Consider the following 22,524-nt stretch of genomic DNA (forward strand, 5'->3'; position numbering starts at 1 on the left):
TAGTTGGAGAAGTAACATAACATAATTTGAAAAACAAGATGAAAAGAAGATACCATGGGCATTGACGCAAGTAAGCACAAATGCTTTCAGAGAATTGAGTATCTGTTTTAACATTTATCTGAGTTTCATGTGTCACGTCAGTATCAAACAAACATGTTTTGTGCCTATTGTAACAAGGAATCTTCTGTTACAATATTGCCCCATCTTAACCAAAAAAAAATCATAGTACCTTCCAATCTGCTTGTTAGGAGGTTCACGTTCTTCAGTTATATAGAAGAACAAAAAGAGCATTGTTGTAATTAAAGTGAAAGAGAATAGTACAAGACTGAGACTAAAAACAAATCTAATATTGGTTATGTTCAGTGATAATTAATTAGCCAAGCAGGAAAGACTCTTCTTCTGTCTCTCCTTTTCAAAAGTCATCTCTGTTGTCGAATTGAGGCATAGATCTCACAGAACCAGTTTCAGACATGTTATCCACGTCAGATCTTCCGATCGATCTAGTTGAACCTCCTCCAGTTTCCTTCGTCTTCTTCTTCCTCCTTGATTTCTTCGGAACTTCTGGTAAACTTCCTGTTCCTGGACTAGACCACGAAGAAAACTCGTTTGGTTCAGACACTTCCTTTGGTCTTCTTGACGATGATGTTGTTCCTTTTTTCGACGACCGACGTTTAGTTTTGTCCGATGATATTTCTCTTGTTGGAGAACCTTTCTCGGAAGCTGCTTTCCTCGTAGATTTTGGTAATTTTGGTAAATCTCTGGTCCGACCGCCACATTCCGACATACATCTCGCGGAGGAATCATCTTCTCCGCCTCCTTGTTCAGATTCTAATCCAGCACCATCTTTGAACTCGTTCATCTTTCAAACATATAAATATAAATACACACACCACATTAAACCAAATAAATTACCCCTTGCTTGCTAGGCATGCTTTATAGGTAAAGTACTTACCCAGCTTGGTGCGGAGGCAGGAGTAGCGGATGGTCCATCCCAACCAATATGGGCGACATGCTTTACGTCCGTTGGATTCCCTATCTCTATCTCTTCTTCTTCTTCTTTTCCACTTTCTATCATAAATTTAATAACCAATATAATACTCCCAAAAATAAGTATCAATTGAATGTATATATTGATTACTATGGCAATATTATTCATCAACACGTACAATGCATGCAAACTTTCTTCTACGTGATATATTGTCTAGAGTAATCATTGTTTACGATTCAGCAACATAGTATGTAAACATCGAAAGAGGACGAAGTTAATTACCAAATACTTGAGAAATGTACCGGAGGCCTTTCAATAGGCTTTTCATACTTGAGCTTGACATTGTAAATTGCATAGATCTTGAAGTCGGGTATTTTCTTTTTGTTTACATAAGAAAATGAAGGAAAAAAAATGCTAGTAATGGAAAAAGAAATGAAAAAATCAAGAAGACAAAATCAAAGAAATTATTGCATGCAAAAACAAGGATTTTACAATCGCAAAATGCTGATTTTTGAAATGCTCATCACTTTCCAGAACACAATAGTTGGCGGCAATCAAATAACGAGGAAAACTATCGTATGAAAGATCATCAAACTTAAGAAAGAAAATTGCATCCCAGAAACTTGTAGGTTTATCCTGATAGCGGGTTATCCTATATTAAAAAGAACCAAATAATTAAAAACAAAACAAGAAATGGTTTGATAAAAAATAAAAATATCTAAAAATTCACCTTTTTTTAGCAGATATAAATTCACCTAAAAGTCCTCAAATTTCAGGATAAAAGAAACAAGGAACAAAGGTTCAGCAAACGAAGAAATGAAAAAGGAAAAAAAATCGAAGGCAACTAAAGAAAATGATTGTTTGAAGAATAATGGTGGAGAGAGTATAAAGGTGATACGGTAAAAAAACGATTGGAAATGTTTGTGTTAACCAATATTCCAGTTATTCTGATGGTCAATATTTTTCCTTTTAATTATTACTTTCAGAATTAGTCAAATTTAGAATTCGTAACCTTTTTTAACACAACATATTAGATATACAATGTGCCAGTCTTTTTGAAAATTTTAAAAGCAAAACAAAATTAAAGATAGAGATATAAACTTAGAATAGTTTGATAAAATGTCGAAACTGTGATTAGCAAAAAAAACACTCGCGAATAACTTTATGGAAAAATATTGCATCATTCGAATATTTAAACTTGGAAATAGTCATTATATATTGTGACGTTGAGTGCTCCACTTCACAACCTTAATTTCATCGGAGTGATCATTGTATCTTCCGATGAACCATTACTATAAACAGTCAGAAAACACCAGTGTTCTCTGACTTTGGAACAAGAAAAAATATTTCACATGGAGAGGAGTTTGGTAAAAAAATTTACTCTAATAAAAAGAAAGATGGGGAAACGTCAGTTCTAAAAGAAAAAAGTTGTGTTTAAAAGAAAAAAACGATTATACATAGCCCCGACATGAGAAAATTTTGAATTTGTATATAGAACTATGAGTTTTGTACCATCCAATGGATAATCGCAAACACAATTTTATTTCATCTTATAATCTTTTTTTTTTTTTGTCGATTGGCCATTTAGGCTAGATCAAATTTCATCTTATAATCGTAAATACAATTTTATTCACCTCAAATGTGTTAAAAATTAATACTCCCTCTGTACTTTTTTTATTTGACGGTTTCCAGCTTTACACAAACATTAAAAAAACTGATACAATTTCTATTTTAACATTTTCAATTGTTTTAAATTAGTTATTTAGTCATAAAGATGCTAAAAGTCATGTTAATATTACAAAGGTAGAAACATCAACTCTGTCATTGTTCGCTTTGGACTCCGTAAACATCAAGTATATTGACACAAAAAAGAATCACTAGAACGTCAACTATTCCCGAACGGAGGAGTATTGACCGAAATGATTAACAAGAACAATGTATGTATTTATGATATTAACTATACTTGTTACTTCAAGTGTGGAATAATTATTACTTAACATTTTTACCAAAAAAAAAAGATATTAACTATATAACAAATGTTTTTTTAATGTTGTGATATTTACTCTATTAATTTAAAGTCATATTTTTATCTACTATTAGAAAGTTATCATTTAAATTTGAAATGGTCCTACAAAATATATAACAGTATTTAAACCATTATAAATCTAATATACTAATTAAAGGTAAATTTAATATCAAGACTAAATATCTAAGGATAATAATTTGTTATAAGCAACTAAATTATCTAAAAGAAATCTTTGACGACTAAAAGAATTCTATAAAAAATTGAAAAACTAAAACCTTGTCATTAAACTACAAAATTCTCACATCGGCTCCAGTCAACATTATTAGTCACACTTTTGTAAAATCAAAACTGCATGTGTCGATCAGTCCTAGTTTGGTCATTGTGATGAATCAATCGATAGATCTACGTCTCGAATCAACCTTCGCTTCTCACGTTCGTATCTACTCTACCTCTCAGCTCACCGATCACTCGTTCGTATAAGCAAGTAAAGAAAGAGACACACACGTTTGGTTACCCAGTTCGGGATCCGATATGGATCCGGTACATCTGGGGCTTGACGGTACAAGCAACTCTCCACTAGAATCAGTCACCAAGAGAAATACAAAGATCAACCCAATGAACAAAGAATCAAAGATACAATTCTAGCTCTCAATGATCTTCTTTCTTCTTCTCTCTCTGATCTTTCTCTAGTTCTATTCTGTTACGGATAATTAGCTCTCTCTTTCTCAATCACTTAAGTAGACCAAGACCCGGTACATGCTGAACCAACTAACTCTAACAACCTCACCGGTTATCGTCAATTGCCTCTTGTACCAGTCATATTAAACTTAACCAAACCGGTTCCCAGCTTAATATGACTAACCAGCTGTTGAATGTCACAGATCATAACAAATCTCCACCTTGACATCAACAGTCTTAAGCTAATCCCTCATACCGTCAAGCATAGCCAATCTCCTTAGCACTTGGCTATTCCAAGCTCATCAAGAGCTTGTTCAAACTTCAAACACGGAATCACTTTGGTTAACATGTCTGCAGGATTCTTCTTGGTTGATACCTTCTGAATCTTCACTTCTCCAATATCAATCATCTCCCTCACGAAACTCATCTTCAATGCAACATGCTTTGAAACTACCACGTGCTTCGTTCTGTCATGGAACACATTGTTCTTTGTAAGACAAATCGCGCTTTGAGAATCACACCCCACACTTACTTCTTCCTGTTTATAACCCAGTTCCTCTGTTAACCCTCTTAGCCACAAACCTTCTTTGATCGCTTCTACCAACGAAATATATTCAGCTTCTGTTGTTGATAAGGCCACCACTTGTTGAAGCCCTGACTTCCAACTGACCGTGTTACCTCCTACCTTGAAAACATAACCTGTAGTTGATCTCCTCTTATCGAGATCACCACCAAAATCTGAATCTGAATAACCCTCTACCTTGAAGCTTCTGTCGCTGCTCTGTTTCTTGAACACTAACCCGATGTCTTGAGTCTTCGCCAAGTAACGCAGAACCCACTGCACTGCTGCCCAATGTGTAGAGTCTGGACGACTCATGAACCGACTCACTACTCCCACACCAAAAGCCAGATCAGGTCGTGTGCCTATCATAGCATACATAATGCTACCCACCGCATTCGAATAAGGATATTCCTCCTCCGTACCAACACTATGATCATCTTCTTTAACTGATACCAGTTTGAAATGAGCACCCAGCGGTGTTGACACTGAGTGAGCTTGATCCATACGAAAGACTTGTAGAACCTTCTTGATATATTTTGACTGAGACAGACGCAAAACTCCACCTGCTCTGTCTCTCTCTATATCCATACCCAAGATTCTACTCGCTGGACCCAAGTCTTTCATGTCAAATTCACTACTCAACATCTTCTTGACTTTATTAATCTCCGCTACTTCTTTCGACACCAGTAGCATGTCATCCACATACAAAAGCAAGTAGATATACTCTCCTTCCTCCAGCCTCTTATAGTAGACGCACAAGTCGAATTCGCTTTTGTTAAAACCATGCTTGATCATGCAATGATCGAAACATTTGTTCCATTGTCGTGGAGCTTGTTTAAGCCCATACAACGATTTCACCAACTTGCAGACTTTATCTTCTTTACCAGCAACCTCATAACCCTGCGGCTGCTCCATATAGATGTCTTCTTCTATTTCACCGTGTAAGAACGCTGTCTTCACGTCCAGCTGCTCTAACTCCAAATCTTTATCAACCACCATAGACAGCATAAGTCTGATAGATACATGTTTAACGACCGGCGAAAAGATTTCCTGATAGTCAATCCCTTCCTTTTGGGAATAACCTTTCGCAACTAACCTTGACTTGTGTCTAGGGTCTTCAACTCCAGGTATTCCCGGCTTGTATTTGTATATCCATTTGGAAGATCCACCAAATTCCAAGTTTTGTTTTTCTCCAATGAACTCATCTCATCATCCATCCCAGCATTCCATTTCTTTGCGTCTTTGCTTCTTATAGCCTCATCATAGCTTCTTGGCTCTTCACAATCTATCTCCTCCGATACTGACAAAGCAAACGCTACCTCCGACTCCTCAGTGAACCTCGCCGGCTTCACAATTTGTCGCCGGATACGATCTCTTGCAAGCTGATAATTGCTCAAGTCTTCTGTTTCTTCCTCAGTATTTTCAGTTGTCTCTGACTCTTGTTGCTTTGCTCCACCTCCTGTCTGACACTCTGCTTGTGTCTCTGAGCTTCCGCTAACCTCAACTGAACTTTCCACAGAACCATTAGTCCCGGACCGTACTGACCCTGATGCTTCTTCGCAATCTCTATCCAAGTTCTTGTACATAAGATCCTCCCGGAACACAGCATTCCTGCTGATCACCACCTTCTTTGCTTCAAGTAACCAGACCTTGTAGCCTTTAACTCCAGTAGGATAGCCAATAAAGACTCCTCTCAGTGCCCTTGGCTTGAGCTTCCCTTGATCTACATGAACATAGACTACGGCCCCGAACCTTCTGAGATGCCTATATCCTGGAACTTTGCCAAGCCATAACTCTTCCGGTATGTTGAAGTCGTTAGATGACGAAGGAGTTCTATTTATGATGTAGACAGACGTTGCTGCTGCCTCCGCCCAAAATCTTTCCTCGAGACCTGATTCACTCAAAAGACAACGAACTTTCTCCATGATAGTCCTGTTCATACGCTCTGCAACACCATTCTGTTGCGGAGTGTATGAACAAGTCCTATGCCTCTCAATGCCATGCAATTTACAGAAATTATCAAATGCAATGTTACAGAACTCTAAACCATTATCAGTCCTAAGGCATTTAACTTTCCGGTTTACTTGGTTCTCTACTAAGGTCTTCCATTCACAAAACTTACTAAATGCTTCATCCTTAGTAGCTAGAAAATAGATCCAGACCTTCCTAGTATAATCATCTATTATGGACATGAAGTATTGTTTCCTAGAGATCGATAAATGAACATTTGGAGAGCCCCAAAGATCAGCATGTACGTACCTGAGCACTTCAACAGTGTTGTGCTTACCTACGTTAAAGCTGAGCCTTTTATTCTTTCCCATGACACAGCTCTCGCAGAATTCCATGTCACTTATCTTTTTCTTCTCTAGTATTCCCTTCTCCACTAACACTTTAATGTTCTTCATGCTTGTGTGAGCAAGACGGCTGTGCCATAATGCCGTATCATCCTTGGACACTGCTGTGCATGCTGATGATGACACTGTGCCTCCATCCAACAGGTATAGACTCCCACACAACGTGCCCTGTAGTGCTACTTTGTCATTTTTGTAGAACCGAGTCTTCCCATCACCTCCTTCTTGCTTGAACCCCTGCACATCAAGCGAGCTCACAGAGATAAGGTTCCATTTTAGATTAGGAACATACCTCACATTTGAGAGACGATTAACGGTTCCTCCCTCTGCCTTTATGCGAATGGTACCAATTCCTTGAACCGACACTGCTCTGTCATCTGCAAGCAGGACCTGTCCTCCAGTTACTTCTCTGAACTCACTGAACCATTCCCGTCTGGCGGTCATATGATAGGAACATCCGGAGTCTATCACCCAATTATCTTTTGGGTCTTGATCAGAGATGGCAAGTGCATCTATCTCCAGCAGTTTATCAACCATAACCGCTGCTTCCCCATCGTCTTCATTCTCCATTCTCTTCTTCCTAGCATAGCAGTCTTTCTTCATGTGACCTTCTTTCTTGCAGTACCAACACGTCACCTTCGATCTCGATCGTGATCTGGACTTGTTGTTTGAGTTCTTGCCCCTAAAGTTCTCCCTTTTTTCTTGTCTTCCTCGAGTCATATACGCTTCACCGGACCTCTGTGAGAGATTGGAGTCTTTCACCTCCTTTAGTTCTATCTCCTTAGATTTAGCTGCGTTCGTGACATCTTCGATGGTCAGAGTATCTCTGCTATACTTCAGGGTCTCCTTCAGTTGATTGTATTGAGACAGCAACGAACTCAGCAGCAAGATAGCTTGTACCTCCTCTGAAACAGAGACATTTACACTGCTTAACCCGGAAACTAATTTCAAGAAATCATCTATGTTCTCATCAATTGATTTTGACTCAACCATTTTGAAAGTATAGAACTTATGTTGCAGATGAATTCTATTAGGTAAGGTATTAGAATTATACAACCTTTCGAGTGCAGTCCATATGGCTGCTGCTGTTGTACAATCCTCAAGCTTCCGCAGCACATGATCACCGAGATTCAAGATGATCATGTTCATCGCCTTTTCGGCTTTCTCTAACTTCTCAAGCTGATTCTTCTTGATCCGCTCCTTGAAGTCTTCCTCAGCTTCATCTTTCTTGATCTCAATCCCATAATCTGATGTTGACTGAGCTTCTGTCAACGCGTCTTTCAAACCAAGAATCGATAGATGAGCTAACATCCGTTTCTTCCACATCGAGAAATCGCCTTGCCCATCGAAACACGCAATCTTGACCTTCGTCATTGATTCCTTCATCGCAACCACGAACCTGGCGCTCTGATACCACTTTGTGATGAATCAATCGATAGATCTACGTCTCGAATCAACCTTCGCTTCTCACGTTCGTATCTACTCTACCTCTCAGCTCACCGATCACTCGTTCGTATAAGCAAGTAAAGAAAGAGACACACACGTTTGGTTACCCAGTTCGGGATCCGATATGGATCCGGTACATCTGGGGCTTGACGGTACAAGCAACTCTCCACTAGAATCAGTCACCAAGAGAAATACAAAGATCAACCCAATGAACAAAGAATCAAAGATACAATTCTAGCTCTCGATGATCTTCTTTCTTCTTCTCTCTCTGATCTTTCTCTAGTTCTATTCTGTTACGGATAATTAGCTCTCTCTTTCTCAATCACTTAAGTAGACCAAGACCCGGTACATGCTGAACCAACTAACTCTAACAACCTCACCGGTTATCGTCAATTGCCTCTTGTACCAGTCACATTAAATTTAACCAAACCGGTTCCCAGCATAATACGACTAACCAGCTGTTGAATGTCACAGATCATAACAGTCATGATCATTAATGTAAGTTTTCTTAAAATTTACACCTGAAAATGCATGTTTACATGCAAATTAAAATTTTGAAATTAGTTTCAAATAAAAATATATTTCACGTATAGTTTTGTTGAAACGCGGATGAAGTTTTTTATATATAAATCTTAATACAAACCTTCGTACATTCAAAATTATCAACAAAAACTCTCGTACATTCAAGCTTGCTCGTTATTAGTTATTGCGAATTTCTAGAAAATGTTATTATCAACTGATTATACTGAATAATAAGAGCTTTGTACATGTGTGCTTTTAGCAAGCGAATCAACACAAACGTTCAGGTAACGAGGGATTTATATAAGCTAGAATTCTAGAAAACACTCTTAAGTTGTACGATGTCCTCTAAGTCAGCTTGGAAGTTGGGCTAATCAATGATTGAAAATATATTCTTCTATTTTGGAGAAGAGCCACCATCTCAACATTTAATGCTGAGAGGCTTCTACGACATCCCTTCCAACAAAACATATTCTCAGCTATTTTGTCCCCTAAACACAATCTAAGTCTACCACGGGTTCATAAACGATCCAAGAGGCATTGATTTGGTAATTCAAAATTGAATTGATAGCAGGGGAGGTCTATGGTCTTCTTTTTGATCATGGCAATTCACTCTTCTCCACCTCTTTCCCGTTTATTTTTCTGTTAATATTTTAATCATTTTTAATTTTAAAATATGCACATAAAATCTAATGATAGTTGTAGGGCTGAACATTAAATCCGTTAATTTTGATTTGATTTATTATTTGTTTCGATTCAATCCAAAAATCTGAATATTTTTAAGTTTTCAGAGCAAAACAAATATTAAAAATCAATATCCGTTAAAAATGAAGAAAATCACAAGTACTAAAAAAGTTTAGAATTGAATATTCGCTCCACTCCGAATTTTATACAAAATAGATATATATCTACAATTAAATAAATAATTTTTATTTTAATATTTAACTTTATTTATAAAACTAAATTCTATAAAATATCATTTTCTAATTTTTTTTTTAATTTATGGAATATATAGTTTTACTAATCATTACTTTTATTTTATATTATGCAAATGAAAATATTTTTTTAAACAAACTTGTATAGTTCTTTTAGATATATTTGTATTGAACAAAGTCGATGAGATACCTGTAAATATTTATAAATTTTCTGGAACCCAAAAAATCAGATATCCATATTTTTTTCAAAGCAAAGCAAAGCAAATTGAAAAGTTATTTATCCTTAGAACTCAAAAGGCGCACAGTTTCATCAACAATGCATACCCATTTATTTAACATAATTATAAGAAAATGAACAAATAAAAGAAGAAACGAATCATGAGATCTTTTTCATCCAGCAGGCGATGAACAACTTTCCCGTTAAACCAAAAAATATATGAGAAAATATCTCTGTGTGGTATCTATATAAAGTGGAAGCAAATCTTCATTGCCTATTAGCCTGCCAGATACATAACCATTATTAATTATTATACCTTCAAGAAGTTAGAAAAAAATGATAGAAAGAGACCTTTTTGAGGAACTTTTCATGGATCTTCAACGCTTCTTTACACGCTTTTTTGGCGTCAAGATTACCCGCGATGTCTCCTAGTATCTGCATAACCCCAACATGACTTTAAAGTGCTTTGAGAGGGAAAAGAGAGAAAGAGAGAGAGTGTGTGTGACCTGAACAACGTCGTCTAAGCCCTTAGCTTCCTTCAAGAGACGTTTGTTCTTTGTCTGAAGAACGCTAGCGACCACGAAAACAGCAATGGTATTGCTATGTCGCTCGTTGTTTCCGCTGTTCACGTATTTCCTCTCAAACTTGCCATAACGTTTTAGTAACTTGGGGTCGTCTGCTGCGTTGTTGTTGTTTCGGTTTTCAAGCTCCTCGTATGTTGCAAACATGTTTGGATTATACTCCATTGCCCACATCAGCTGTAACCAGTTATTCTCAACACAAAGCAGAAACCAAATGGATAAAGAGAAAAGCAGTGTTGTTAGTTGTTACCTCCCAAAGGTACAAAGCGTCGAGGAAGGAGAATTCTCTCCTGAAAAGGACCATCAACATCCTTATAGCAAACAAATACTCGCCACCATCCAGATCCTCTGTTACGTGACACAAGGCTTTAGCTCACCAACCAACCAAACAAGAAAAGTGGGACCAACACTCTTTTATATCTTACCTAGATGTTGATGGAGCCGAGGATCAACCGTTTTAATGACCTGTGAGAGCACACCTAGCTGTGTCTGGACACCCATTGATGTTGCGGTTGCCCTGAAATTCTCTCTCTGAGAAATTCCAAGAAATCAATAAACAAACAGTCTCTGGTGAACATGACAAGTCATGTGTGCCAAGAGATTCTTCTTACCAGTCTTCTCATTACACGCTCAAAGCACCAGAAAGCATCAGCTTCATCCTCAAAGAGGATGATCATTGGAGAACATATGTCATTCATTCCTACATGAGTAGCAACAAACATTGGATCCCTTTTATTTATTTATTTACAAATATGTAAAATCGTTTGACTGAGCAAGTAGAGACTAACCCTGAACATAACCGATATCAAGATTCAACCAAGTATATATGGCAAGAACATCCCATAGTTTTGATTGATTGATATCATTCTCGTAGAAGGAAAGATACCGATCTGTTCTAGCAACGTCAAGGCCTGCAACAACAACAACATTAGGTCTGCGTAACACACTGATGGCTTTAAAAGTTATACAAGCAATGGATGGCAATACCGATCTGATGCAGTGAGAGCATCCATTGGAGCGTCCTATCGTCTGTAACAGCGGTTTTCACGATCCATCCTTGATTTTCAACAGAGGAGTCTTCTATGGGTTGGCCATTTTCTGAAACGACAGCCATTGTGATGTACTTGCCGCTACCAACGACAGGAACCATATTCTTACATTCTTCTTTCCATGAACCGTACTGCTCCCTAATATCAAAAGGTTAGTCATCCCATGAGGTGACTGGATGAATCTACATAAACTTTTTGAGTAGAGAGTGCCTTATGAGTCTACATTAGTACCTTCTTAGATCCCTGAGCTTGGTCCTTTCATCAAAAGTGCTGTCAGGATCGTAGCATCCAGACAAAAACTCCCAAACAGCGCCTTTGATGGAGGGATGAATGCCCTGAAAGAGAAAGAAGAAGTGAGTGAGTGAATGAGCAGCAACAACAACAACAACAACAAGGGAAATATTAGAGAAGAGGAAGAAGACAGACTCCACGCTGAATACGTCTGAGAACTTTTTCCATATCCAAATGGCCATCTTCAGTAAAGGCAGCGTGCCATCTTCTAGCACTCAGTGTCTTTCCAGCCTGAGATAGAGAGAGATCATGGATCATTCATAGTTCATACATATCTAAGTGGAACAAATAATATACCCTTGATTTGAAGCGGGTCCTGGGAACATCAGATTGACATTCAGGACGAACAGGATAGAAACCTTGCAAATCTTCTCCTCCGGATTTCCACATAAATGCACAGCAAAACATCCAATTCCAATCCTCTCTACTTTCTTTTTTGTCTCAAACCAAACCAAACCAATATGAAACTACACAAAGAACCATGTCTATGAACGGACATGAATCAATAACAATACTCTTAAAATCCCAACATCATCATCATCAGCATCAGAACATCATTTTCAGCGAATCCATAATCCGAAATATTTTAAATAAAACGTACTCGAATTATTGAGATCCTAAAGAGCCGGACTCTCTTCAGACACATGTCTCCGTCTTCTTCCTCTTCTTCCCATCTCCCTTTCTATTTCTAGAACTCCCTTCATTTTGTGATTTCCGCTTCTGTTTTAATTTTAACGGATCCATTTCTATTTTGGTCAGCTCATTCATGATTCTCTTCCACCCTGGCCCTTTGGTGGGCCTGATATTCAACTTTTTTTTTTTTCTTACGTCAAATATCATTTACCCGTCTGCTAAGGTAATAGGCATACCCGATTCCGAATCCGAATCCGAATCCAAACCCGAACCAAAGAAACAAATATCCGAACATATATCGAGTTAGGAAAAATTGAATATTCAAATTTGAATGGATAATATCCAAAGTCAACGAATTTCTGAAAATAACTGAGCATATGTATACTTAAGCATATATTTCTATTTTATTTATCTTATTTTATTCAAAATATTTATATTAATATCGTACATGACTCAAGATCAAATAATATACATATAGTCTCATACAAAGTGATTTGTTATTTACTTAAAATGCATGTCCACCTTTTTGTTTCACGCGTCAACAAAAGTTACATCCAAATTCTCAAAACAAGAATTATATTACTTTATCAAAAAAAAAACAATTAGATTAGTATCTTTCTATTTTCAATGTTTTGTTTCAAAACCTATTAATCGTCTAACCTATTAAAAATTTAAAAAACTAGTTAAGTTAATTGTAAATTTTTACGTACAATAAACTTCAGCAATAAAAATTTTGGTTTTTCAAAAAAACTAAAATATCCCAACCCAACATGAAATAACCGAACCAAATGAACGGGTTTTTTTTTTCATGCAAGATTTCTTTAAAGAAGAAAACTGAGCGACCTCGATATTCATTATATAGCTAACTCAATTCAAAATCAAACTTATTTCTCATTTGTAACCTTTTAATCTCGATTTACGTCTAATATAAATGAGATTTTTGTCCCTAATCAACTTATTAACCATTTATTTGATTGATAGTTTGTAATATCATAATTAACTTATTCAATTGAGTCCACTAGATCCAATCTCAGAATCTAAAAAAGACATGTGCGATGACAACTTCATTCAATATAACTTTGTATATTCATATAAATGAAGTAAGTAAAAACCTCTGTTCAAAAACACGGCGCCCAGGACCGCTTAGTCTCTGGAAAATCGTTCGTCGGTCTCCGGCCGCCGCGATTTGGTCTTAATCGGACAAAAACTCGGGGATCTTAAAAAACTCCAGATTTTGTTCATTTAAACTTAAAAATCGAAGGTTCTTTAGTATATCTAATAATTGTACCTATATATGCAAAGGAAAACGGAAGAAAACAATGGAAATAACGAAAAAAAAAGAAGTGGCCGCCATTGTTAGGGTTTGGGTCGGAGATATTGAGAAAGAAGATGAATACGAAATGTCTATTCTATCCTTATTAATACGTTAAAATTAAAAACAACTAATAAAACCATTCCTGATCTTGAATCTGGGTATATTGGACATGGATAAAGCCTGCTACCCACTGGGCAATTAAGAATCATATTGTTATTCTTAAAATATCTAACATATATCTATAAAAACTATATAAAAATTATAAAACGAAGTTCCGATTAATCTCCGCGTAATTCCCAATTTTTTTGTTAGGCGCTAGGTCCGGGGTTTCCGCGTAGCATAGTTTCGAACATAAACCAGTCGTTGATTTTCCGAATCACTAACACCAATCGGTGAAATTGGGTGCACGTGACAGACCCACCTGCAATAACTGGGCTCTTCAAAATCAGTCTTATCGGGCTTATCCAAAGCCCATTTTATTTTAACTCGAGAACTTTATATACATCATTGACGGTAAACCCCTTTTCTCTGCTCCCTGTAAACCCTAATCGCATTCTCGGCAGGAAACATCTCTGAGGTACGTCCCATCTTGTTTTGTGAATCTCAATCGCCTTGACCATTTTGTTCTCTTTGCTTTATTCTCTGATGTTAGTTTTCTTGTTAGCACAGAGATTATCATTGAAATCAAAGGAGGACGAACATGTATCTTCAGTGCTATATCAACGAGAAGGGTGAGAAGGTTTACACCACTAAGGTACCCTTTTGGACTTTCTAATCTTCTCTCTATTTGGTATTATGCTTACTTATCTTTGTATATTCCGACACAAAATCTCTGTATCTTTTTTTTGTTAGAGATTGTAATAATGTAATTAACTGAGGGGCAGCTACTGATTTCTTATAAGTTAATTTTAATTTTTTTAGCTGACTCCGGGAGTTCTGTGTTACTTACCCAGTGGCTTAAGCTCTGGGTTTTGTTTGCTTGATCTTTCATTAGCAGCTTGGTTTTGCCTGTTTAAACTTAACCTGTTTGAGCTTGGTTTGGAAATTGAATTTGAGCTTGGAAATTCATTCAGACATATTTGAGCTTGGTTTTGCCTGTTAAGACTTTAACCTTTAGCATATAAAAGTTCTCTTAGTACACACATTGAGCTTGGTTTTGATTGTTTTATGATTAACATCTTAGTTTAAACAACCTCAGCATTTGTTTTTTCCTTTGCTCACTGTTAGTACAAACTGTGTTAATATTATTATTACTACTTTATTTGCCTATAAACATGAATCAAATTAAATTTGTGCAGAAGGAATCACCGCTCGGGTCAGCAACTGAATCTGCCCATCCAGGTGAGTCTACAATCTTCTGTTTTTATAAGAAATCTTTTTGAGTTATTAAAAACCAATTGTGTTGTTGTGCTAATTGCAGCCCGGTTCTCCCCTGATGATAAATATTCGAAGGAGAGAGTTTTGTTGAAGAAGCGTTTTGGTCTCCTGCCGATCCAGGGCGCACCTGTCAAGTACTGAAAAGGCTTAGCTTCTCTTGTTTTTTTTCCTTTTTTTGTTACTGGCTATGTTGTCTATTAATGAAATTATGAAACCATCATTTTACGTCTCCAAATAGTAGCGAGTTAAAGAGCAGTTTATTAAGTTTCGTGGAGAAATCAATATTTATTTATTTTCAAAGAGTATCAAACATTGATAATATAAAAATCAAAGAGTATCTATACACAAGAAGAAAGTAATTACTACTAGTTATCAAGTCTGCTTATGAGTTCCGTGCAGCAGCGATCATCCCTGCTTTCATTCTGTTGATGAACTCTTGGGCTCTCACGTCTATTCCGTTCTCTCGTACCAATTCTTTCTCCGGTTTCCACTGTTTTGCTGGAATCCAGATTGGTTCTCTGAAGAGCTTATGGACGTATACAACAGATTTGCGTTTCTTCTTGAACAAGCAACCTCTCTTTAGTCGGATAAGGTTCTTCCCTGAACAGCGCTTGGCTGAAGCTGATGCACCGTACCGGGTTTGGAGTTTGGTTTTTGGATCTCCGGAGCTTGTGGAATTTGGTGGTTAAACTCTTCCAAACTCTTTTGACTGGGCAAAGCTTAATTCTCAGGCAAGACATGTCTGCAAGATGGTACTTGAGATTCAGAAGAAGCTCAAAAACTCATGAAAGAGTAAATCATAAGAGAGGAGATTATATACAAAGGTTGTGTTTGAGCTTAGTTCGGACGCTAGGAAGACAAAAAGTAACCCAAAAATATTCCATTTGCTGCTTAATCTCTACGCCACTCCTGGTTTAAACTTAGTAACATCTGCTGCTTAATGTGTATTATACACATTTGTAAGATTGTGTTTGTTCTTCATCTAACTTTGAGAGGGTACCTACCATTTTTGGTTACATGAAAATTATGTAAAAGTGGGAAGCGAATCATAATAAGTCGCAAACAAATAAGTGATCAAAATAGTTTTTTTTTTTTCAAACGAATTCTTTAAAAAATACTATTGATGACAAATTGACAATTCATTACCAATTGTAAATGTTACTTATTTTGTAGTGTTTTAGCTCCATTAGGACTGACAAAATCTAAGAACCTTCTTTAACCAAATATGTGTCAAAACATAGGAACCCAATTCCTCCTGAGTAAATAATTCTCTAAATGGTAAATTGCAGAGATATAAAGAGGGCTTAGCTTTAAGTTTTTTTTTCTTAAAAAAAACCAAGATTTTAAATGAGAGCCTGAGCAGCACCAAGTTTATGTACATCCCTGAGCCTCCAAATAGGATACATAGATTCTTCCCCTGCCTCCACTTGTTGCATTGCCCACTTGTAGTACACCGAGTGTATCGTGTCCTACATCCAAATAAATAACCACACATTCTTAGAGCACTGTTAGATTATATATGTTTCTGATTATTGGTTCCATAGTTTTTTATTAACCTGGCCTCCTTCTTTGATTTTGCCATTCTTGTCACGAACACAGAAGATTTCTTGCGTTTGGAACTGTGATCAAATATGATGATCATGATACAATCCATCAAAATGCAAAATCTCAGCTAAACATAATGGAAATATTATTTTACCCTGACGATGATTATGGGAGTAGTTCCCATCATCTTTGTCTCTTCCACTTCTACTTCCGATATATGTAGAATCTGAAGCGCACACAAAAAAATGAAGCCATGGGATTTCTCGTGGGTGTGAACCAAAGGTTTAAACAAAACAATCCTTTTACCTTGTGATCGAAAAAGAGACCATGGCTTTTTAAAGCTGCGCGCTCTGCCGTGCACCGTTCAATCACTTCCGTGCTGCAATACTTGTTCAATGCCTCAGCATCTCCCTGTATGATTGATGGGAAAAATTCATTAGAGGCAAACAAATATCGAAGATGAACCAGAGATTCACCTTGCTATATGCACTCAAGACTGGTCTGATGGCTTCATGAACTTCTGCAGCAAAGTCCGGCAAGGAGAAGGATCTGACCATGTAACAGATAATAATTATCATTATATATACTGGGCAAATTCTCAAACCAACTAATCACAGACTCTACAACTTACGGATCTCGGCGGCGTATCTCTTTGTAAGTTGATCCAGAATCTGTCTCGTTAAACACTGCCTCATTTAAGCTGCCAAACACACATATGAGTTGTTGTAAGTATGTTTATTTTTAAAGGAAGTGTTAATAAGGGAGCAATTAGAGCATACTCCTGAATTTTGTGAACAATGGGGTTGTCACTGGTTTCCCATCTTTCCACAACATCTTCTGCAATCTACAAGTATCATCAAAGAGATTATTGCAAAGATAAAGATTATCTTTGAATGAAATATCAGTAAACAAGAGAAAAATCGTTCATTCATTACCTCTTGGCTCTTGTTGACAACAGGTTCACTCATCCCACTCAGACGTTTAAAAGCAGGATGAGCTTGCATCTAAAACCCAAATTCAAAAGTTAAGAAGAGCCTTTACAAAGTATGGGGCGAGACAAAGAGGGTCTGGTCGCTTACCTTTTCTCTTAAAGATTCCCACTTTTGTTGCAACTTGGACTGTTTTGTTGGAGTAACAACCAGATCCGTTCTTGTACTTCTCACACCAGTAAATGGCGGGGGAGGAGTGTATTCCAGGTGCTTTTTTCTAGACGAGCCTCCTCGCAATTCATCCTTGACAATGTCAAGTCCCTTCCTCGCTAAGTCAAGGGGAGAAGACATGCTTGACTTGAATTTTTCAAATAATGTATTTTGAACTCCCTCAGTAGTGCCAGTTTGCTGCTGCTGCTGGTGATCTTCCTCTGTAGAGGTTCCTGTGCCCGCTGACTCCTCCTTACCGAGCTTGAATGACTCCTTGACCTGACCAGAACAAATCCATAACCGAAATTAACGACTGAAAGAACTAAAAAAGAGCGGTGGGCTTAAAGCAAAACCTCCTCTGTGGCCGCGGAGAACTTGTCTTTCACACTTGAAGACACCTGTACCGCCAAAGCTCTATTTCGTAAGAAGCCTTTTAACAATGTACATTACACATACAGATACAGCAAAATGATTCTTAATATACACAAAACCACATATGCAAAAAAGACACAACCCAGCTGAGGAAATCTTGGCAAATGATTTTTTTTTTTAAATCTATGGAGAAAGGATCTAGTACCATTTTGGCGACAGATTCAGCCTCAGTCCAGACACCATCAACTTGCTTATAAAGCTGCTCAGTCTTTTCTTTTGTTCTGCATTATTCGATGTCATCTCATCCTAAGCCTTCCTTTTGAAATAGAATGTAAGTAACAAAGTGCAGTTGTATAATTACCTAACTTTGAGGTCCTCTTTGACACCGTTAAGCTCTTGTGCCTTCTCTTTAATCTCCTTCACTGTTCTTTGAAATTCAGGATTGCTGCAACAACAAACAAAACATATTAGAATCACCCAAAAAAAAAAAAAAAAAAAAATAACAACAAAGTCGACTGACTATACCATACCTTTCAGCTTCCCCTCTAATTTTCTTGGTCAAGTCGCTGAAAACACTGAACTGGCGGCGTTGAAACCCATTGGCTGGCATAAACCCTAGCCTTGTGCCTACTCTCTACAATAAAATTACCAAATCGAATCAGCCCGTTTCGTAAAATCAGTAGATAAAGGGGAACGGACCCGTTGACGGGGCCAGCTGGAGGAAGAGAGGCTGTTTTGTGATGAGTAAATCTCGAATCAGCTTTCTACTCGCCATTCCTCTCGTAGTGATCTAACTCGAACAACACAGACCACCTTCCTACCTGCAAGCAGCCCCGACAAGAATTGGAAAAGAGAAGAACATATCTCTTCTAGTTGTTATTATTGCTTGGAATAAAAGGAAAATATATATTTTTTATTTTTTTTTGCTTGAGAAACAAACCAGAAGAAGAGAAGAAAGGATTGTTGCCTTAATTAGTTAAAGCCCCTGAGAGATGCATTTGGTCGGTAAACCCTCTCTGGGGTTTCTCATTCAGGCCGATTTCATTTTAGACACATGTTTGGTAACACTGATAGCTATATTCCCTCTGGTGATAACAAGGACGAGATGAATGGGAGTCCAGAAATATAATATAGCAAGTCTTGTTTCCAAACAAAATATATACAGCTCGCCTCTTTTTCTTTTGGGCCATTAGCCTCGTATATAATGGTGTAATCCGCTTTGATCCATTGGTTTCGTCAAGAGTCCATTAGTATTTATATACTAGAAAATCATGTTTCGAGTCACGAAAATATGAAATATGCAGATTAATTTTTTTTTGAAAAAACAGTAGCATTAGACCTGACTGACTGAGTCTTATAGAATGACCTCAGTCTCTAGAATTAAACAGCATTTATAAAATTCTCATATATAAAATAGGTTTTTTAATATAAAACAGTAAATTAAAAGTTTGCACTTTATTTTGTCATTTTGATTTATTAAAAGCCAAAAGGCTAGGGCAATGTACAAAGAAACAAAGAAAATGCCAAAAAAAAAACAAAGCGCAAACTAACAAAAAAAAGTAGGGCAAACCGCAAAGTTCAACAACATAAAAGTCCATAGGAAAAAAAGAGGCTCGGCAGCTCATGGCCTAACGCATCATGCATGCGGCAGATGGACTCGTGGCGGTAGGCAGAGCAGAGACAACCCTTTCTTCACTGATTTCGAAAACGTTCCAAAAAGTCTAGTCGGAGAATCACCGGACACACCGGGAACATGAGACTCAAGAATAGAGAAGCCATACGCCACAGAAACATGAAATCAGTAGCCAACCCGCAACATTGTTTCTGAAAAAATCGATTCCGACTAACCAAGATCCAATAAACCAAAGAAAACTAAAAATCTAATTGAAAAGCCATCTTTAAAAATCAAAATGAGCTCGAAGATGGAACACCCAGAACAGGAATAGATCTCAGCTTTCAAAAATTATTCTTAGCAAAGTGGAATCAAACGAAAATCAAAGAAACACTGGATAGAAAAAAGAACCAAACTTTACAAACCCAGATAAAACTGGATATAAACATATGAAATCCATCGGGGATGAAGACGAATTTCAAGGTGATAGCCGGCTAAGACGATTCTTTGTGAGCCATTGCTTATCGGAGATATAAGTCGGCCAAGACGGTGCTTTCTGAGCTACCGCTTGCCAAAGGCGTAGCCCCGTGATAGAGATGTCAAATGGGCGGGCTATAAATGGGTGGTCCGTGTCCAAATTGATATGGTCCAAAATGGATAGACCCAAATTAAACCATAATTAAAATTTGTCCAGATGGGTGAACCCAATTATATCTATGGGCACCATTGGGCTTAACCAGTTGGACAATGGGCAGCCCAATAAACTTAAATATCTAGGGTTTGGGAAATCGGGGGAAAACACAAATCACTTTTTTTTTCCGTCTCACTCTTGCAATTTTTCTTCATGTTTGATTCTTCCTCTTCGAGTTCTCGTGTTTGATTCTTTCTCTTCGAGTCCTCGTCTTCGATTCTTCCTCTTCGTGTTCGATTCTTCTTCCTCGTCTTCGTTCTTCTTCGATTCTCTTTCGGTTCTTCTTCACCAACTTCTGATTTCATCATCTTTGAAAGTTTGATTTCATGATTTATGTTATGGGTTTTCACTATTAGCTACTGATTCGTATCATCTACTAATATTGTGTTATGGGTTATGTATTAGATGGATCGGTGATTTGTGTTCATAACGAGTCTAGTGGCGAGTCTAGCGGCGAGTCTGGCGACTGTTTCTGTTTCCACAAATCAGACGAAATCACGAATCTTTTAAATTTATCTTGTGTTTTTTATAACTTTGAAACATCAAGTTTAAAACATAAAGTTTAAGTCTATGTCATTTTTAAAATTGAAAACTTAAGAATTTTTAAATCTTTAAAATTGAAATTATGTTGTTCATATTAAGTGGGCATATGGGCCGCCCATGGATAACCCAACAACTCATGGTATTATTTGGTTATGGTCTCATTTAGACATGGTTCTATTTGGGCTTCGACCAAAAATATCCAGCAAAAAATAAAGCCCATTCGGACACACTCAAACCCGCCCAACCCGCCCATTTGACATCTCTACCCGTGCATCGGGAATCGAGCGCCATGAGAATCCGGCGAGTCGATGAAGAGATCTCATCAACCATCCCGTTGATTCTGACGGATGACACCTGATGAAGCTCTCTCTCTCTTTCTAAAAGATTTAAGAGAGATAAAAGAGAGAAGCTCTTCTTACACGACCAACTTGTTAATAATACAAATATGTTAATAATATAAAAAATAGTTAAAGAAAAAAAAAACCTCATTTTCCAAAAAGTTGAAGAAAAAGAACACAACAAAGATACTTCATCTTCCAAATATTTGCAGTCAGTAGTTTAATATCCAATATAACTTGCGCAAAATTATTTTTGAACTAATGACTATGACTGGGAAAAACTAGATTTGAAATAATCAACTGTTAAAAATTGGACGAAGATCATTATTTTTCTGTTTATACAAGTTAATAATTGACTACTTTAAACTTAATTTTGCACACCATTAACTCATAAATAATGTTTGTGCAAAAAAATACTTAAATATTAAATGTGATGATAGTAGATAATTAGAGAACAAAATATCCATTTTCTCAAGTATTTTATCTATGGAGCATGTTTTTGGTAGGGGTGGACATTCGGGTTCGGTTCGGGTTCGGATAATCCATCTAAATGATTTTTAAAATTTTAAAATTCATTATATACTTTAAATTTTTCAAAATCTATAAATAAAATAATATATCATATACAAATTTGAATAACATATGTCAAAATACCTACCCTTAACATATAAATTGGTTTGGTTTGAATATTTTGATAGAAAATCAATAGATATTTCAAGTATTTTTGGTGTGTTAAATATATTTTAGTTATTTTAGACAACTTTAAAATATTTTGTGTATTTTGGATGGTTTTTAATATACTTTAAATTAAAAAATAATTAATATATTTAGGTATATAAATATACTTCGGATACATTCGGGTACCCGAAATACTTCGGTTTGGAATGGGTTCGGTTTCAGTTCTCTAGATACTAAAATTTTGAATCTATTCAATATTTAATCAATTTTAGTTCGGATTTGCTACTATTTTTTCGGATCGTGTTTTGTTCGGTTTAATTCTTACGATTCGTTTTTTTTGTCTAGCCCTACTTCTTGGGTTGTGTAGTTAACAAAAGAGCCGAGACTGTTCCAGTAGTTCTGCTCAAAAGTCAAAATACGAAAAAAATTAAAAGAGAGTTTCTGACGTGGCATCATCAGTCGATTCGAACGACACGGCGGTGAATGTTAAACCGTAGATAAACCCTAGCTCACCGGCGCGCCGAAAGCATGAATCATCTTCTTCTTCTTCTCCGTCTTGTCCGTCCAAAGCCAAATTACACTCTGAGGAGCTTCCCTTTCCACTCAACAAGGACCCTACCCCACGACACTCTGCAGCG

General features: G+C 36.9%; 3 protein-coding genes and 2 pseudogenes across 9 annotated transcripts; 1 reads left to right on the forward strand and 4 right to left on the reverse strand.

Annotated features, from left to right (window-relative positions):
* Window positions 1-72: 72 nt before the first annotated feature.
* Window positions 73-2,379, reverse strand: LOC106365251 (CRIB domain-containing protein RIC6). 3 transcript variants are annotated; one of them, XM_048739675.1, is made up of 4 exons: window positions 1,719-2,379; window positions 1,271-1,640; window positions 953-1,068; window positions 73-859 (listed from the first exon to the last, which is right to left on the reverse strand). In XM_048739675.1, exons 2-4 carry the CDS (start codon window positions 1,341-1,343, stop codon window positions 413-415), a joined length of 636 nt encoding a protein of 211 aa, XP_048595632.1. In that variant the 5' UTR covers window positions 1,344-1,640; window positions 1,719-2,379; the 3' UTR covers window positions 73-412. The 3 variants fall into 3 exon arrangements, with proteins under 3 accessions (XP_048595632.1, XP_048595631.1, XP_048595630.1); XM_048739674.1 differs by having other exon boundaries at window positions 1,271-2,379; XM_048739673.1 differs by lacking the exons at window positions 1,271-1,640; window positions 1,719-2,379 and having other exon boundaries at window positions 953-1,171.
* Window positions 2,380-9,761: 7,382 nt separating this feature from the next.
* LOC106365252 (rab GTPase-activating protein 22-like) lies at window positions 9,762-12,423 on the reverse strand. 3 transcript variants are annotated; one of them, XM_013804701.3, is made up of 12 exons: window positions 12,245-12,423; window positions 11,941-12,110; window positions 11,779-11,874; window positions 11,584-11,687; window positions 11,291-11,490; window positions 11,092-11,214; window positions 10,915-11,003; window positions 10,729-10,834; window positions 10,554-10,651; window positions 10,229-10,480; window positions 10,074-10,157; window positions 9,762-10,004 (listed from the first exon to the last, which is right to left on the reverse strand). In XM_013804701.3, exons 2-12 carry the CDS (start codon window positions 12,049-12,051, stop codon window positions 9,990-9,992), a joined length of 1,278 nt encoding a protein of 425 aa, XP_013660155.1. In that variant the 5' UTR covers window positions 12,052-12,110; window positions 12,245-12,423; the 3' UTR covers window positions 9,762-9,989. The 3 variants fall into 3 exon arrangements, with proteins under 3 accessions (XP_013660155.1, XP_013660156.1, XP_013660154.1); XM_013804702.3 differs by having other exon boundaries at window positions 11,941-12,074; window positions 12,245-12,379; XM_013804700.3 differs by having other exon boundaries at window positions 11,941-12,128; window positions 12,245-12,366.
* Window positions 12,424-14,047: 1,624 nt separating this feature from the next.
* Window positions 14,048-15,188, forward strand: LOC106365257 (H/ACA ribonucleoprotein complex subunit 3-like protein). Of its 3 annotated transcripts, none has more exons than XM_048739677.1 (4): window positions 14,048-14,168; window positions 14,261-14,345; window positions 14,890-14,932; window positions 15,012-15,188. In XM_048739677.1, the coding sequence occupies exons 2-4, from the start codon at window positions 14,292-14,294 to the stop codon at window positions 15,107-15,109; spliced, it is 195 nt and encodes a 64-aa protein (XP_048595634.1). In that variant the 5' UTR covers window positions 14,048-14,168; window positions 14,261-14,291; the 3' UTR covers window positions 15,110-15,188. The 3 variants fall into 3 exon arrangements, with proteins under 3 accessions (XP_048595634.1, XP_048595636.1, XP_048595635.1); XM_048739679.1 differs by having other exon boundaries at window positions 14,111-14,168; window positions 14,244-14,345; XM_048739678.1 differs by having other exon boundaries at window positions 14,118-14,168; window positions 14,256-14,345.
* Window positions 15,189-15,233: 45 nt separating this feature from the next.
* LOC111200905 lies at window positions 15,234-15,944 on the reverse strand (annotated as a pseudogene).
* Window positions 15,945-16,161: 217 nt separating this feature from the next.
* LOC106365258 lies at window positions 16,162-18,940 on the reverse strand (annotated as a pseudogene).
* Window positions 18,941-22,524: the final 3,584 nt, after the last annotated feature.

This window comes from Brassica napus, chromosome A9 (assembly GCF_020379485.1).
Source record: "Brassica napus cultivar Da-Ae chromosome A9, Da-Ae, whole genome shotgun sequence".
Classification (NCBI taxonomy): Eukaryota; Viridiplantae; Streptophyta; class Magnoliopsida; order Brassicales; family Brassicaceae; genus Brassica; species Brassica napus.